The 13,649-nt window shown below is 44.7% G+C and overlaps 1 protein-coding gene across 1 annotated transcript in view; it reads left to right on the forward strand.

Annotated features, from left to right (window-relative positions):
- Positions 1-13,649, forward strand: part of LOC129707178 (cadherin-22-like) — a gene marked incomplete at its 5' end in the record, with an annotated part of 810,235 nt that overhangs the window by 417,885 nt on the left and 378,701 nt on the right. The window contains one exon of the mRNA XM_055651984.1: positions 12,267-12,520. Within this exon, the coding sequence (XP_055507959.1) occupies positions 12,267-12,520 (254 nt within the window). The remainder of the gene's footprint in view (positions 1-12,266; positions 12,521-13,649) is intronic.

The following is a 13,649-nucleotide window of genomic DNA, read 5'->3' on the forward strand; positions in this document are numbered from 1 at the left end:
CATGGTGAGGATGTATCCCCCTGTTACAGGGCGGACTGTAGATTACTGCCTTGGGAATTACCATAAAAGGTTGATCACTCCCAGTGCAGCGTTCCATAGCTATGTCGGCCGGTCTGGTGCAACCAGGAGGCCTGAGGCTGGGCCTTGCCTGATTAGCAATCATCGATTGATGAGGCAGGGTGGGGGAAATCCTTCCCCAATATGTGGGAGTACCTCTACTGCTGCTGCCTATGACCTTGTACTTGAGCAACATGCTTAGGTAACTGTGTTCAAGAAGGAACTGCAGATGATAGGAAAATCGAAGGTACACAAAATTGCTGGAGAAACTCAGCGGGTGCAGCAGCATCTATGGAGCGAAGGAAATAGGCGACGTTTCGGGCTGAAACCCTTCTTCAGACTGATCTGGCAGATAAATCAATATCCGGTGTTAATACTGATCGTCAATGTCATAAAACATGTTACGATTCCATCCATACTGTGTCATCGCTGAACACCGTATCCCGATGTCCAACACCATATTGAGCCTACTTGGCAAATATTCCTTGCAATTCCCCAATGCCAAATAAGATAGCCAACACAATTAATGGAGTTGATTCTACTCATGTGATTAACATGTGGTGTTTTCAAAATGTTATGAACATGCAGATGATGCATATTCCCGCAACCAGCCTTAACCCATAGAGAGCACCCATAGCTCTAAGTGGTTAGTCCTTGTTCCATAAAGTACTGGTGACATGCGTATATTATCTGTTACCATAACAATAGTGATACCCCTAAATGGCATAGGTTTATAGAAACTTGCATAATATCTTATATGGATAGAAGGTTACTGTTTATAATGAGATACACCCACTTCTATTAATTTGCATTTCTAGCCCGAGGGTAGATTGCCCAATATGAGAGTGGGTAAATGGTTAGTCCCAATTCATGAACTTCTGGATGAATAAGGAAACCCCTAGTCTTTACAATCTATACTGCATAATGACTAAGTTGAGTAGAGCCAAGCAATTCAATTATACTGAACTTGGCTTGAATACCAAACCCCCAAGTGCATAAAACCCGTGAGTGGTGCACACCCTTTGTTCTAAGGTGAATCAGATCCACTTAACTTTAATGGCTTCTTGGCGTGTATTTCTGCCCCCGAAGTCTGGGGGCTGGAGTGTACGAGGTGTGCATTTTGGAGGAGGGCCTTGACCATGCCCTAAATAAGACTTTTGTTCATATTATCCATATTGTCCGGCCTTGGTGTTGCTACGAGTCTCGGGGAAAGGATTGGTGCTGGTAGAGGCGTAGGGATGTTGTCGTCGGAAAGACGCAGCTCGGTTTCCTGAAGAACCCTGGATTAGCCCTACGGCTTTTGCTTCATCATCTAAATCCTTGACCTGTTTGGGTAGGTCTTCACCAAATAGGTAGTTTGGAGGCTGTATATTACTGGATTTACATAATCATGTACATTTCGGATTCAGAGTGGGGCGGATGGCATTCTTGCGGTAGCAGTTGATCTCGAAGTGCGCATTGCATAACAATGCCAGCTCATCTTGTTGGCCCTCTGACACTGTGTCCACTGATCTGGCAAAAGCCGTGATGCCTGAAGCCAGCAGACTCAGAATTGTTTGGAGTTTCACCTCCTGGTTCCAGATGCCTCACCCCAGGTGGTTCCATATTGAGCTGTTAACAGCTGGCACGGTTAAAGATACGCAGTTGATGGGGGAGTGGTGCCTCCTGATCGTGTCCAACATTACCTGCTCCTGGAGCTGGTGTGAAGCCAGCTAATTGATGTGGCCGCTAGGTTTTCTTCGAGCGGGTTCCCAATTTGAGATTCCATCGCAGATTTTGATGCTATGGCGGGTATGTCTGTTACTCATGGCCCGTGCATCATAGTATGTTCCCCAGACATACTGCCCAACTCTGAGCCAGCCTACATCTGGCTACGGATGCTCCCCTCCTCAGAGAGGGAGACATCTTGCAGCCCTGAGCCAGGCGCTGCCGCGGGTTCTCTCGGAGACCCGCGTTGATACGACTCCGATCTAAGGAGCGTATCGTGGTGGAGCATCCTCTCCATGAGGTGCTCCATCCGGGATAGGTGTCCGACGATGCTATCCATAGTGGGGGATGCACCCTCCTGGCCTGACTCATCAGAGTCTATCGGCCTGGCAGACTTACGTTTGGCTTTCCCCCCCTTGGGGGGAGACATGGTGCTCTGCTGAGTCACCAACTCTGCAGTCGCTGGAATTATCATCAGCGACTGGGGTGGTGAAGTTGACTGCCGGCCGGTACCCGTGGTCCCACGGTCTTCTGCAGCGGGTTTCCCCATGGCCCGTCTAGCCTTCGCTTTTCTGTCCATTTCTGTGTTCTTGTAGCGAACCTGCAAACAAGATTGAATGAAATACGACCTCAGAATAAGCTTTAGAACTTACCTGCGGGTCTTTTAAACTTACCGCTGGAGGAGCGACGCGCCTACCAGCCAGTCGTGGCGCCATGCATGGACGTATTGACATGCATGCGGGCTGACGGCCTGACTCCGAAGTAAAATAGCACGTAACAAGGCTATTTCACTTATTTATGAACAACTAATGATGAACAGACACTGGATTACCAGAACCAAACACAGTCAGTCAATGAGAAAAAATATGTACAAATCCCGAATCAACAAATTTACCCTCTGGGTAGGTGAAACCCTTGCCCGAAGGTGTACATATGGTGATGGCCATTGAGGAAGAAATGAGGTCTGTCATTCAGAAGGTCAGGGATCAAGATACAAAGGGAGGTACAGAGGCCCAGATGAAGGAATTTATTATCACATGTGAGCTTAGTGATGAGTTTGAAGCTCATTCATTTGTAGCTGACATTTTAAACATTTGGAGAGCTCCAATTAAATACATGTGATTAAAGTGGATAAACTTGTTTCATTATTATTTGAACATTCTTTACATTTTGAAATATTTATCCTAATTCTAGCCCATTAGAATGCCGTTGCGATCGCCTCTGAACACCGTGCAATAAGGCATAACATCGGTTGGGTATTTTGTAAAGATTATATTGTAAATGGCTGAATGTTTAGTTTACTTGATTCCCTTGACTTTGGCACAAGGCTAGAAAAGGCCACCGCCCATAAAGGTTGTGAAATCATTGATACTAACACAGGCACAGAAGGAAAAGGACCGAGGGGTGTCCACCAGCCTCTTGAAGTCCACCCCATTGATCCATGCTGCTCAACCCCTGTGTCTTTTCTAATATCCCACTATTCCTTGATCTATTAAATATTTATCCATCTCTACATTAAATATTTCTAATACTCCAGCTTTTATCACCTGCTGGGGCAGAGAATTTTAGATATTAACCCTACCCTGTGAGAAGAAATTTCCATTCCCCTCCATTTCATCCCATTATCCACCTTGTTAACGCCCCTTTGGATCTTATACTGTTTGTTTGAGGAGGTCACCCTGAATACTTCTAAACCCCAAAGAATATAGGGCTGAACTATTTAGTCATTATTAGTAAGAAAACCCTCTCATAGAGTCATACAGCGTGGAAACAGGCCCTTCGGCCCAACTTGCCCACACCGGCCAACATGTCCGAGCTACACTAGTTCCCTACCTGTGTTTGGTCCATATCACTCCAAACCTGATATATACATGTAGCTGTCTAATTGTTTCTTAAATGTTGGGATAGTCCCAGGTTCAACTACCTCCTCTGGCAGCTTGTTTCATAAAACCAACACCCTTTGTGTGAAAAAGTTACCCCTCAGATTTCTATAGCATTTTTATCTCCTTCACCTTAATCCTATGTCCTCTGGTCCTCGATACATCTACTCCGGGCAAGAGACTGTGCAGCTACCCAATCTATTCCTCTCATGATTTTATAAACCTCGGTAAAATCATTCCTCATCCTCCTGCACTCCACGGAATGGAGTCCCAGCCTACTTACCCTCTCCCTATAGCTCAGACCCTCTAGCTATTCATAATTTCAATCCCAACTGATCCCATATCACGATCCATTGACTCCATATCACAACTCTGCACAACTCTGGCACCTTCCTTGATTAACCTCCTATCTCCTTTGGTTTGTTCTTTTGGAACAGTGCAATACCTGGAATATTCTGTTCCCAGTCTTAGTCATCCCAAAAACACAGGCGATCATGGTGGTGCAGAGGTAGAGTTGTTGCCTGACAGCGAATACACGCCAGAGACCCGGGTTCGATCCCGACTATGGTGTTGTCTGTACAGAGTTTGTATGTTCTCCTCCGGGTTTCCTCCGAGATTTTCGGTTTCCTCCCTCACTCCAAAGACGTACAGGTTTGTAGGTTAATTGGCTTGGTAAATGTAAAAACTGTCCCTAGTGGGTGTAGGGTAGTGTTAATGTAGGGGGACCGCTGTTCGGCACGGACCCGGTGGGCTGAAGGGCCTGTTTCTGCGCTGTATCTTTAAACTAAACTAAAAACGTCTCTATAATGGCTTTTACATGAGACTCACATATTGCTCTCGGTGCTATCAACGTCTATCTTGTTGCAAACACAATCCGCATTTACATAAAGACCATTAAGTTTCAATTTGTTACAGCTCTGGACTTGCTCTGTATTGCATATTTTCACATCTTCTGCCCTGGCTTTTCACCGGATTACTCTCAGTTTCCATCACCCTATTCTGCAACACTACTCTTTCAATTCCTTCTGTTTATTAAGTCTTCCTTGGAGGCCTTCCCTCACCCTGTTTTAGTTTAAAGCCCTGTCAGTAACTGTGTGAGTCACCAAAACGATGGTACAAATGTAGTCGAGGCAATTAAACACTACAACCTCCAAATAAGCTCTGATATACAGAGACTATTATTGTTATTATTCCACCAATCCGAACAAAACTTGGTGCACTTGTAGCACAGGAGAATGGCAAGTAAGGTGGCAAAAAATCGTAGCGCTAGCTGGTACCGTTTTTGCGCAAATTTTAAAACAATGCAAGCTGGAAGAGGACAAAATGAGAGTTTTTGTTAAGTACTAAACTAGACTAGATGTACCAGATAGAACAATGAAATTCTTACTTGCATAACAGAATATGTAAACATAGTCCACTGTAAACAATATAATAAAGGAGAGAAAAAACAAAGTTCAGTGTGTGTATACTCACAAATACACACATATATACACACGTCACGCACACATACCGTACGTACACACAAAACAAACATACAAACAAACAAACAAATATCGCGTGCCCTCCAGATTTAGAAGCGCCTACCCTGGGAAAAAGAGCGTGAACATTCACTTTATCAATGCCCCTCATGACCTTGTACACCTCAGCCTCCTACACGCCAAAGAAAAAAGTGCAAGCCTGTTCAACCTCCCCCCATAATTCAGGCCCACATGTCCAGGTAACATCCTTGTGAATAGCCTCTGCACCATTTCCAACTTAATGACATCCTTACTGTAGCTTGTAACCAGAACTGCACACAATACTCCTGGTGTGGTCTCACTAACAACTTTTGCAACTGCATCACGATGTGTCAACTTTTGTTCTCATTACGCTTCCCAATGAAAACATGCGTACCAAATGCCTACTTCACCACACTGTCCATCTGATTTGCCATTATTAGGGAACCACGCATCTGTACTCTCAGGTCTCCCCGCTCTGCTACACTCTCTCTTGCTCCACCATTGACTGTGTAAGCCCTGCCCTAGTTTGGCATTCCAAAGTACAACACCTCATACCAGTCCAAGTTAATTTCCATGTGCCTTTTCTTAGCCCTGTTGTACACCTAGATATCCTTCCTCACTGCCCACTCCAAAACTAATGTTGGTGCCATCTGCAAATTCACTGACAATGTTAACTGTATTGTCATCCAAATCATTAATGTATTAACAAACAGCAGTGCACACAATACTGACACTTGTGGCACTCCACTGGAATAAAACTCCAACTCCACAACCTCCATTTAACTCCTTCATCCAGGCCAATTTTAATTCAATAGGCTAACACATCTTGTATTCAATGCGATCTAACCATCCAGACTTGCCTACCATGCGGGACCTTGTCAAAAGCCTTGTTTAAGGCCATATGGACAGCACATGCTGCTTTGCCTTTATCCATCCTCTTGGTGACTTCTCATCAGGTTTGTGAGACACAATTTCCCCCACACAAAGCCACATGTAGTATCAGCCAATGCTATGCCAAACGCTAGTAGATCTTGAGGCTAAGAACGCCCTCCAACGACTTTCTCACTACTGACATCAGGCTCACTGGCCTGTAGTTTTCAGAAGCAGCTCCATTCCACATCGTCATAATTGTAAAATGTAGAGAAATACTTTGGGGAGGGGTGGTGGTATTAACAAGGCATGGAAACGAATACATAACGTTAGATAGTGATGGGTGGAATGATCATTATATCCAATGCAGGGCTGTCAACTCTCACCTATTGAGCGTGAGAATCACGCATTTGGACAAATTCACACGCTCTCATAATGATCTCAAATTTCTCACGCTCTGTCGTGAAAAATTCTGTGATCAACGAAAATTAAAAAACGCATATCAACTGCATGGGCCGCGGGTGTTGGAGAGCCGGGGCTGAGGGAGGGATGGAAGCAGAAGCAGCGGCGGGAACAGATGCGGACAGGAAGCCAGGGCTGGCGAGTGTTTGCCGGGCTGGCGAGTCGCTCGCTGTAGCTCCGGCCATGGAGCAGCAACAGTGCAAGAGTTCTGGGCCGTCGGAAGCGTTGCACCACTGCCATGAGAGTCTCTATGCCGAATTCGCCCTGGTGACTGGTATGGACCAGGCTGTGGCTCGGTGCATCCTGGAGGACAACCAATGGCTGCAGGAAGTAAGTGCCAAGCACTGGGTAGAAACGGTGGAATATAGTGGCCTTCAAATGGGGGTGGTTGGAGAAAACATCCTGCTTGCCTGCTAAATTTTCACTTAGTGTAACTGCTGGAAAAATGTTCCCGATGTTAGGTAAGTTCAGAACCAGGGGTCACACAGTTTAAGAATAAGGGGTAGGCCATTTACGACTGAGATGTGGGCAAACTTTCTTCACTCAGAAAGTTGTGAATATGTGGAATTCTCTGCCACAGAATGCTGTGGAGGCCAATTCACTGGATGTTTTCAAGAGAGAGTTACATTTAGCTCTTGGGGCTAGCGAAATCAAGGGATATTGGGAAAAAACAGGAAAGAGGTACTGATTTTAGATGATCAGCCACGATCGTATTGAATGGCAGTGCTGGCTCGAAGGTCCGAATGGCCTATTCCTGCACTTATTTTCTATGTTTCTATGCTTGAGTATATGGCAATAAAACTTGACCATTTGATTTTGAAGCATTCATGCATGGTGGAGGTATAATGTAGTCATAGAGTGATACAGTGTGAAAACAGGCCCTTCGAAGTAACTTGCCCGCACCCGCCAACATGTCCCAGCTACGCCACCTGCTTTTGGTCCATATCCCTCCAAACTTGTCCTATCCATGTATCAATCTAACTGTTCCTTAAATGTTGGGATAGTCGCTGTCTTAACTAGCACCTCTGGCAGCTGGTTCCATACACCCACCATCCTTTGTGTGGAAAAAGTTACCCCTTAAAATGTTACCTCTTAAAAGTACTTAAACCAAAAAATATTGAAATCATACTTCTACAATGCACTAAAACATGATTTTAATGCAACAAATTTGAAAATGTCCCTACACCCCCCATCCCATACCCTCCCCCCACTCAGTTGCTCCACTCCCTCACCGGGAACCCCCAAGGCAAGCGATCAGTGATCAGTGATCTCTTAGCTTCCCCACTTTCAAAAATGCTCCTTGGCCCCTGGTTCAGACAGAGGGCACTGCCAGATGTGAATGGGGAACGGAAGCCAGTTGTCCGTGATGTCTGGATCCCAATGTTCAGCGCTTCGTGTTTCGGAGTTGGCTAATGTTATTAACTTGTAATTAGTTGCCAAAACCTTAATTTATTAATCTGGAATATCCAAGGGGATGAGATAAGTGTAATATTAAAATGACATGCAAGGTGTCAGGCTGTCTGTCACAACATACAGCCCCAATAACCCATTATTTCCTTCAGTTAAATATTGGGAAGGTAGCACTATTGTCATTTGCCACTCAACTATTATGTTTGTTTACCTCACTGACTATTTCTAACCCCCCCCCCCCCCCCAAATTCCTTTGACAGGTTGAATAGAAATGTCCCCAATCTCATTGTTTTATTAATTGAACACATAGATGAACATCCTCAAGGAGTGTAATCAGATGTAAACTGATTCAGATGCAATGTTTAAGAGCTTGTTCAAAGAAGGGACATATTTTAAAGAAGTGACAGAGATACTTGCAGGGAAATGTGTGAGGAGGTTATTATTTGTCTTTAGTTTTAGCTTGAACCAGGACATCCGAAGATTCAAAGTTTAATATAATAATTATGCTGATATTTACTCCAACTAACCACGTAATGAATAACATCTATTCCGGAGGTTTTATTTTTCTGATGCCATTTAAAATTCACTTGGATTTCAATCACATCAATGTAAAAGTAATTGGGAATGGGGACAAAAACTTGCCCTTGGTACATATTAACTGTAATATAATAATGTATGAATGTTGGTGGGTGTAATCAAAACAAAGATCTTTTAAACAATGATCTTTTTAACATTGTGTGTTATGAATACCACAGAAAATATTATGTGCTCTCAAGATCACATTTACTAGAATAATATTGCTAAATATATAGTTATTGGACTTTGCATTTCGGAAAAGTTCCAGCTGAGAGGAAGACAGCAAAATACTGAAAATATTGGGGGGGAAATGACTTCAGGACAGTTTGTTAGGAAAATGAAGGAAATGGTAACAGAATACAGCTGAGTGAGTATAATTTTATGGATGAGAAATTGTGTACAATCAACTGATGACTTCTTTGACAAAGTAACTAACATGTTAGATAACAAGGAATCCAATTGATGTAGCAAATTTTGTAATATAAAATTTAGTCTGTGAAGTGCCCCATAAAAGACTACCGCATTAGATATGCACCTGGGGCTTTATGTGTGGGCCAGATATATTGTCAGTGCAGAGGGGCTAGGAGCAAGGCCAAGTGTGCATCCAGAGTCAAGATCTGGAATAGTACTAGGTGTGCAGTCAAAGCTGGGACAATGGGAGTGTTCTGCACTGGGAACCTAAGCAGGTAAACAGCTATGATCAGGGCCAGGTGTAAGACTGGACTCAGGGTCAAAATGAGAGAAGTTATGCAACTGGAGTCAGGTTCAGGAGTAGTGCCAGGTGTGCAGTGAGACCCAGGTTGGTCAACATGGGCCAATTGTTTGATTATAATCTGATTTCCATACATGAATATACTAAGATCATTCATGTGCTGCACCTGTTGATCAGAGTCTGGCTCTGCTGTGGAATGTAATTAGGAATGTAATTTAGCCTAACCTTATTCATAGCTAATCCAATTTAAAGCATAAATATTGCATTCAAGTTAACAGACTAGCTACAGTATGTACCAGATTGCACAATTTCAAACAGAAAAATACAAAAGATCTGTACCAATGGGGGGGGGGGGGGGGGGGGTAGACACACTCCCCTTCCACTCATACCCCCCCCCCCCCACACACACCCCCGGTTGCTACGCTCCCTCGGGCTTGGTCTCTCTCAATTTCTCACTCTCAACTCTCACCCAATGTTGGCAGCCCTGCCAATGTATAATCCCTACAGTCACAGAAAGGACACTCAATCCCATAGTTTCGTAACATGAATTGGAGCAGGAGTAATGATCAAAATGGATAGAACTAGTTGTGGCCCAAATGAGAAAAGTCTATGCTGTTGCGAATCTGTGGAATTCTCTGCCACAGAAGGCAGTGCAGGCCAATTCACTGGATGTTTTCGAGAGGTAGATTTAGCTCATAGGGCTAACGGCATCAGAGGATATGGAGAAAAAGCAGGAACGAGGTACTGATTTTGGATGATCAGCCAAGATCATATTGAATGGCGGTGTTGGCTCGAATGGCCTACCCCTGCGCCTATTTCCTATGTTTCTATGTTTAAACACTCTCATTCAGGAGGGAAGAATGAGTTGTAGGCAGCTGACAGAGTAGATTCATTAGAAGATGCCTCAAATGGGAAGTTGCAGTTATGAGAAAGATAATTCACAGAAGTCAGTTAACCTACATACCTGCACAATATTGGAATGTGTAAGAAAACCAGAACACCTGGAGAAATCCCACACAGGTCATGGGGAGAACGTACAAACTCTGTACAGACAGCACTCATAGTCAGGATCGAACTGGGGTCTCTGGCGCTGTAAGGTAGTAACTCTACCACTGTGCCACTGTGCTGCCCCCTTGATTTAGTAAAACAAAATTGCTTTTAATTAATTAACATTTTTCTTTAATTAGCTACTTCAAATTTAAAAGACTTTTAAATGTCCCAGATTATCAGAGATATTTCCCATATGTTCAAAATATTTTCAAAGATTTCATGCCACTGAAGCCCTGCACAGCACAGCATCTGATCAAGAAGGCTCATCAGCGTCTCTTCTTCCTGAGGAGACTGAAGAAGGTCCATCTGACTCCTCAGATCCTGGTGAACTTCTACAGCTGCACCATCGAGAGCATCCTTACCAACTGTATCACAGTATGGTATGGCAACTGCTCTGTCTCCGACCGGAAGGCATTGCAGAGGGTGGTGAAAATTGCCCAACGCATCACCGATTCCACGCTCCCCTCCATTGAGTCTGTCCAAAGCAAGCGCTGTCTGCGGAGGGCGCTCAGCATCGCCAAGGACTGCTCTCACCCCAACCATGGACTGTTTACCCTCCTACCAACCGGGAGGCGCTACAGGTCTCTCCGTTGCCGAACCAGCAGGTCGAGGAACAGCTTCTTTCCGGCGGCTGTCACTCTACTAAACAACGTACCTCGGTGACTGCCAACCACCCCCCCCACCCCCCCACCCCCCCCCCCCCCCCCCCCCCCCCCCCCCGGACACTTATTATTTTTTTTATTCAAATCGTCTGCTATGTCGCTCTTCAAGGGAGATGCTAAATGCATTTCGTTGTCTCTGTACTGTACACTGACAATGACAATTAAAATTGAATCTGAATCTGAATCTGAATCTGACAGTGGCACAGCAGTAGAGTTGCTGCCTCACAGCGCTTACTGCGCCAGAGGCCCATGATCGATCCTGACTACGGGTGTTTGTCTGTACGGAATTTGTACGTTCTCCCAGTGACCTGTGTGGGTTTTATCCAAGAACTTCTGTTTCCTCCCACACTCCAAAGACGTACAGGTTTGTAGGCTAATTGGCTTGGTACAATTGTAAAACCCTAGTGCAGGATAGTGTTGATGTACGGGGATTGCTGAACGGTGCAGACTCGGTGGGCCAAAGTCCTCTGTTTCTGTGCTGTATCTCTAAACTATATTTCACTACAGGGGCACTACACCGCTGGATGTCCTGTCACCCTTTAGACCATGTTGCCGGTCTCCAGTATGTGGATGGGCAGTAAGGCTGACATTTCACATTCAGGCCGAACAGTAATACACATGTGAACTGCACAGGCTGTGTTGCTGGGTGTGCGTTCAAAGCCAGCGCAAAAACCTGGAGTAGCTCACCAGGTTAGCCAGCATCTCTGGAGAAAACAAAATGGTGACATTTCAGGTTGAGACCCTTCTTCAGACTGAGAGTCAGGGGAACAGCACCTCATATTTCGCTTGGGCAGCTTACAACCCAACGGTATGAGTATTGATTTATCTAACAATCAACTAGTGCATCCCCTCTCTCTCCATCCCTCCACTACCCATGTCGTTGTATTAGGTTCAGAGTCGTCTTGTTGAGTCTCATTGTCTGTAACTCGTTTTCACCTAGCCCACAGCTAACAATGGCCCATTTCCTTTATCATTGTTACCTTTTAGCATTTCTTTCATTCATTTATTCTATATCTCTCTACATCACGGTCTATATCTCTTCTTTCCCATTCCCCTGAATCTGAAGAAGGGCCTCAAGCCGAAACGTTACCTATTCCTTTTTTCCAGAGATGCTGTCTGACCCGCTGAGTTACTCCAACATTTTGAGTATCTTCAGTTTAAACCAGCATCTGCAGTTCCTTCCCACACAAGCCAGCACAATCTTGTGAACATTGTCTTACAGGCCATGTCATAGAATCACTGCCCCTGACTAAGGGACTTGTGTTGCATAGCAAGATCTAAAAAGATTTTTGAAATATGATGACTAACTGGTAAGGGAAATGTGAAAAGGATATTAGAAAATGCTGTTGCAAAACTAAACCACTTTCTTTCTTTGTTTCAGCCATTGGACTTTGAAACCAAGAGGACCCACAGTCTGCTTCTGGAAGCAGTGAATAAGTACGTTGACCCCCAGTTTGAGAACCTCAGATCCTTCAAGGACTGGACCAGTGTCAGGGTGACGGTTAAGGACATCGACGAGCCACCTGAGTTCACCTCGCTAGCAAACGTGATAGATGTGCAAGAAGACACTCGTGTTGGAAGTGTCATCGGCTCCATTACTGCACGGGATCCGGACTTAATCAACAGCCCCATCAGGTACCAGCCTTTCAATTCTGGTAGCTGCTCCAATGTGGAAGGGCCAAATAACTACTGTGCCACTCAGATCCTTTGGTACCTGTGGGTGCCATGGTGGTGCAGCAGTAGAGTTGCTGCCTTGCAATGCTTATAGTACTAGAGACGCGGGTTCGAACCTGGCTGGGGGTGCTTGTCTCAATGGAGTTCATATGTTCTCCCCATGACCTCATGGGTTTTCTCCGAGATCTTCGGTTTCCTCCCACGCTCCAAAGACCTTTAGATTTCTAGGTTTATTAGCTTGGTATGAAAGTAAAAGTCGTTCCTCATGCAGTATAGAGTTAATGTGCGGGGATCGCTGGTCGATGCGGACTTGGTGGGCCGAAGGGCCTGTTTCCGCACTGTATTTCGAAACTAAACTAAGCTAATGTAAACTAAATTAAATACTTAGTAATTACCGCACTTAAAGGAAGAGCAATCTGCATTGTTCTCATGACTTTCAAGTTCGCTCAGTGTAGGCATATCCCAACTAATGAGTTGCTTTTAAAGCATAGTCCACTGTTGTAATGCAGGAGATATTACATAGCTGGACACGACAACTTGCGCCCACAAACAAGATTGTGATAATGGCCAGATTGTCTACTTTAGAGATAATACACAGAACAGGCCTGTGGGCTCACAATGTCTATGCTGAGCATGATGCCAAGACCATTTTTTATCTATGTGCACACAATCCAAAAGTCTCATAAATGCCCCAATTGCATCTGCGTCAACCACCAGCCTCAGCAGACCGTTCCAGGCATTTGCAACATTCTGAGTAAAACAGACACATCTGGCACATCTCCTTTAAACGTTTCCCCTCTCACCTAAAGCAATGTCCTCTCGTGGTTGTGTTTTCCTTCCTGGGAAAATAGTTCTGTCTGCCCGATCTATGTCTCTCATAGTTTTATACACTTCTATCAAGTCTCCCCGCAACCTCCAGCATTCCAGAGGAAAACAATCCAAGTCTGTCCAACCTCTCCCTGAATTAGGGGGTAGCTAATACCACCTCATCTAGGGAACATTCTGGTAAACCCCGACTGCACCCTGTTCGAAGTCTTCTCATCCTTCCTGTAATGGGCTAACCAGAACTGCATACAATACTACAAATGCA

This window comes from Leucoraja erinacea, chromosome 21 (genome assembly GCF_028641065.1).
Source record: "Leucoraja erinacea ecotype New England chromosome 21, Leri_hhj_1, whole genome shotgun sequence".
Taxonomy (NCBI): Eukaryota; Metazoa; Chordata; class Chondrichthyes; order Rajiformes; family Rajidae; genus Leucoraja; species Leucoraja erinaceus.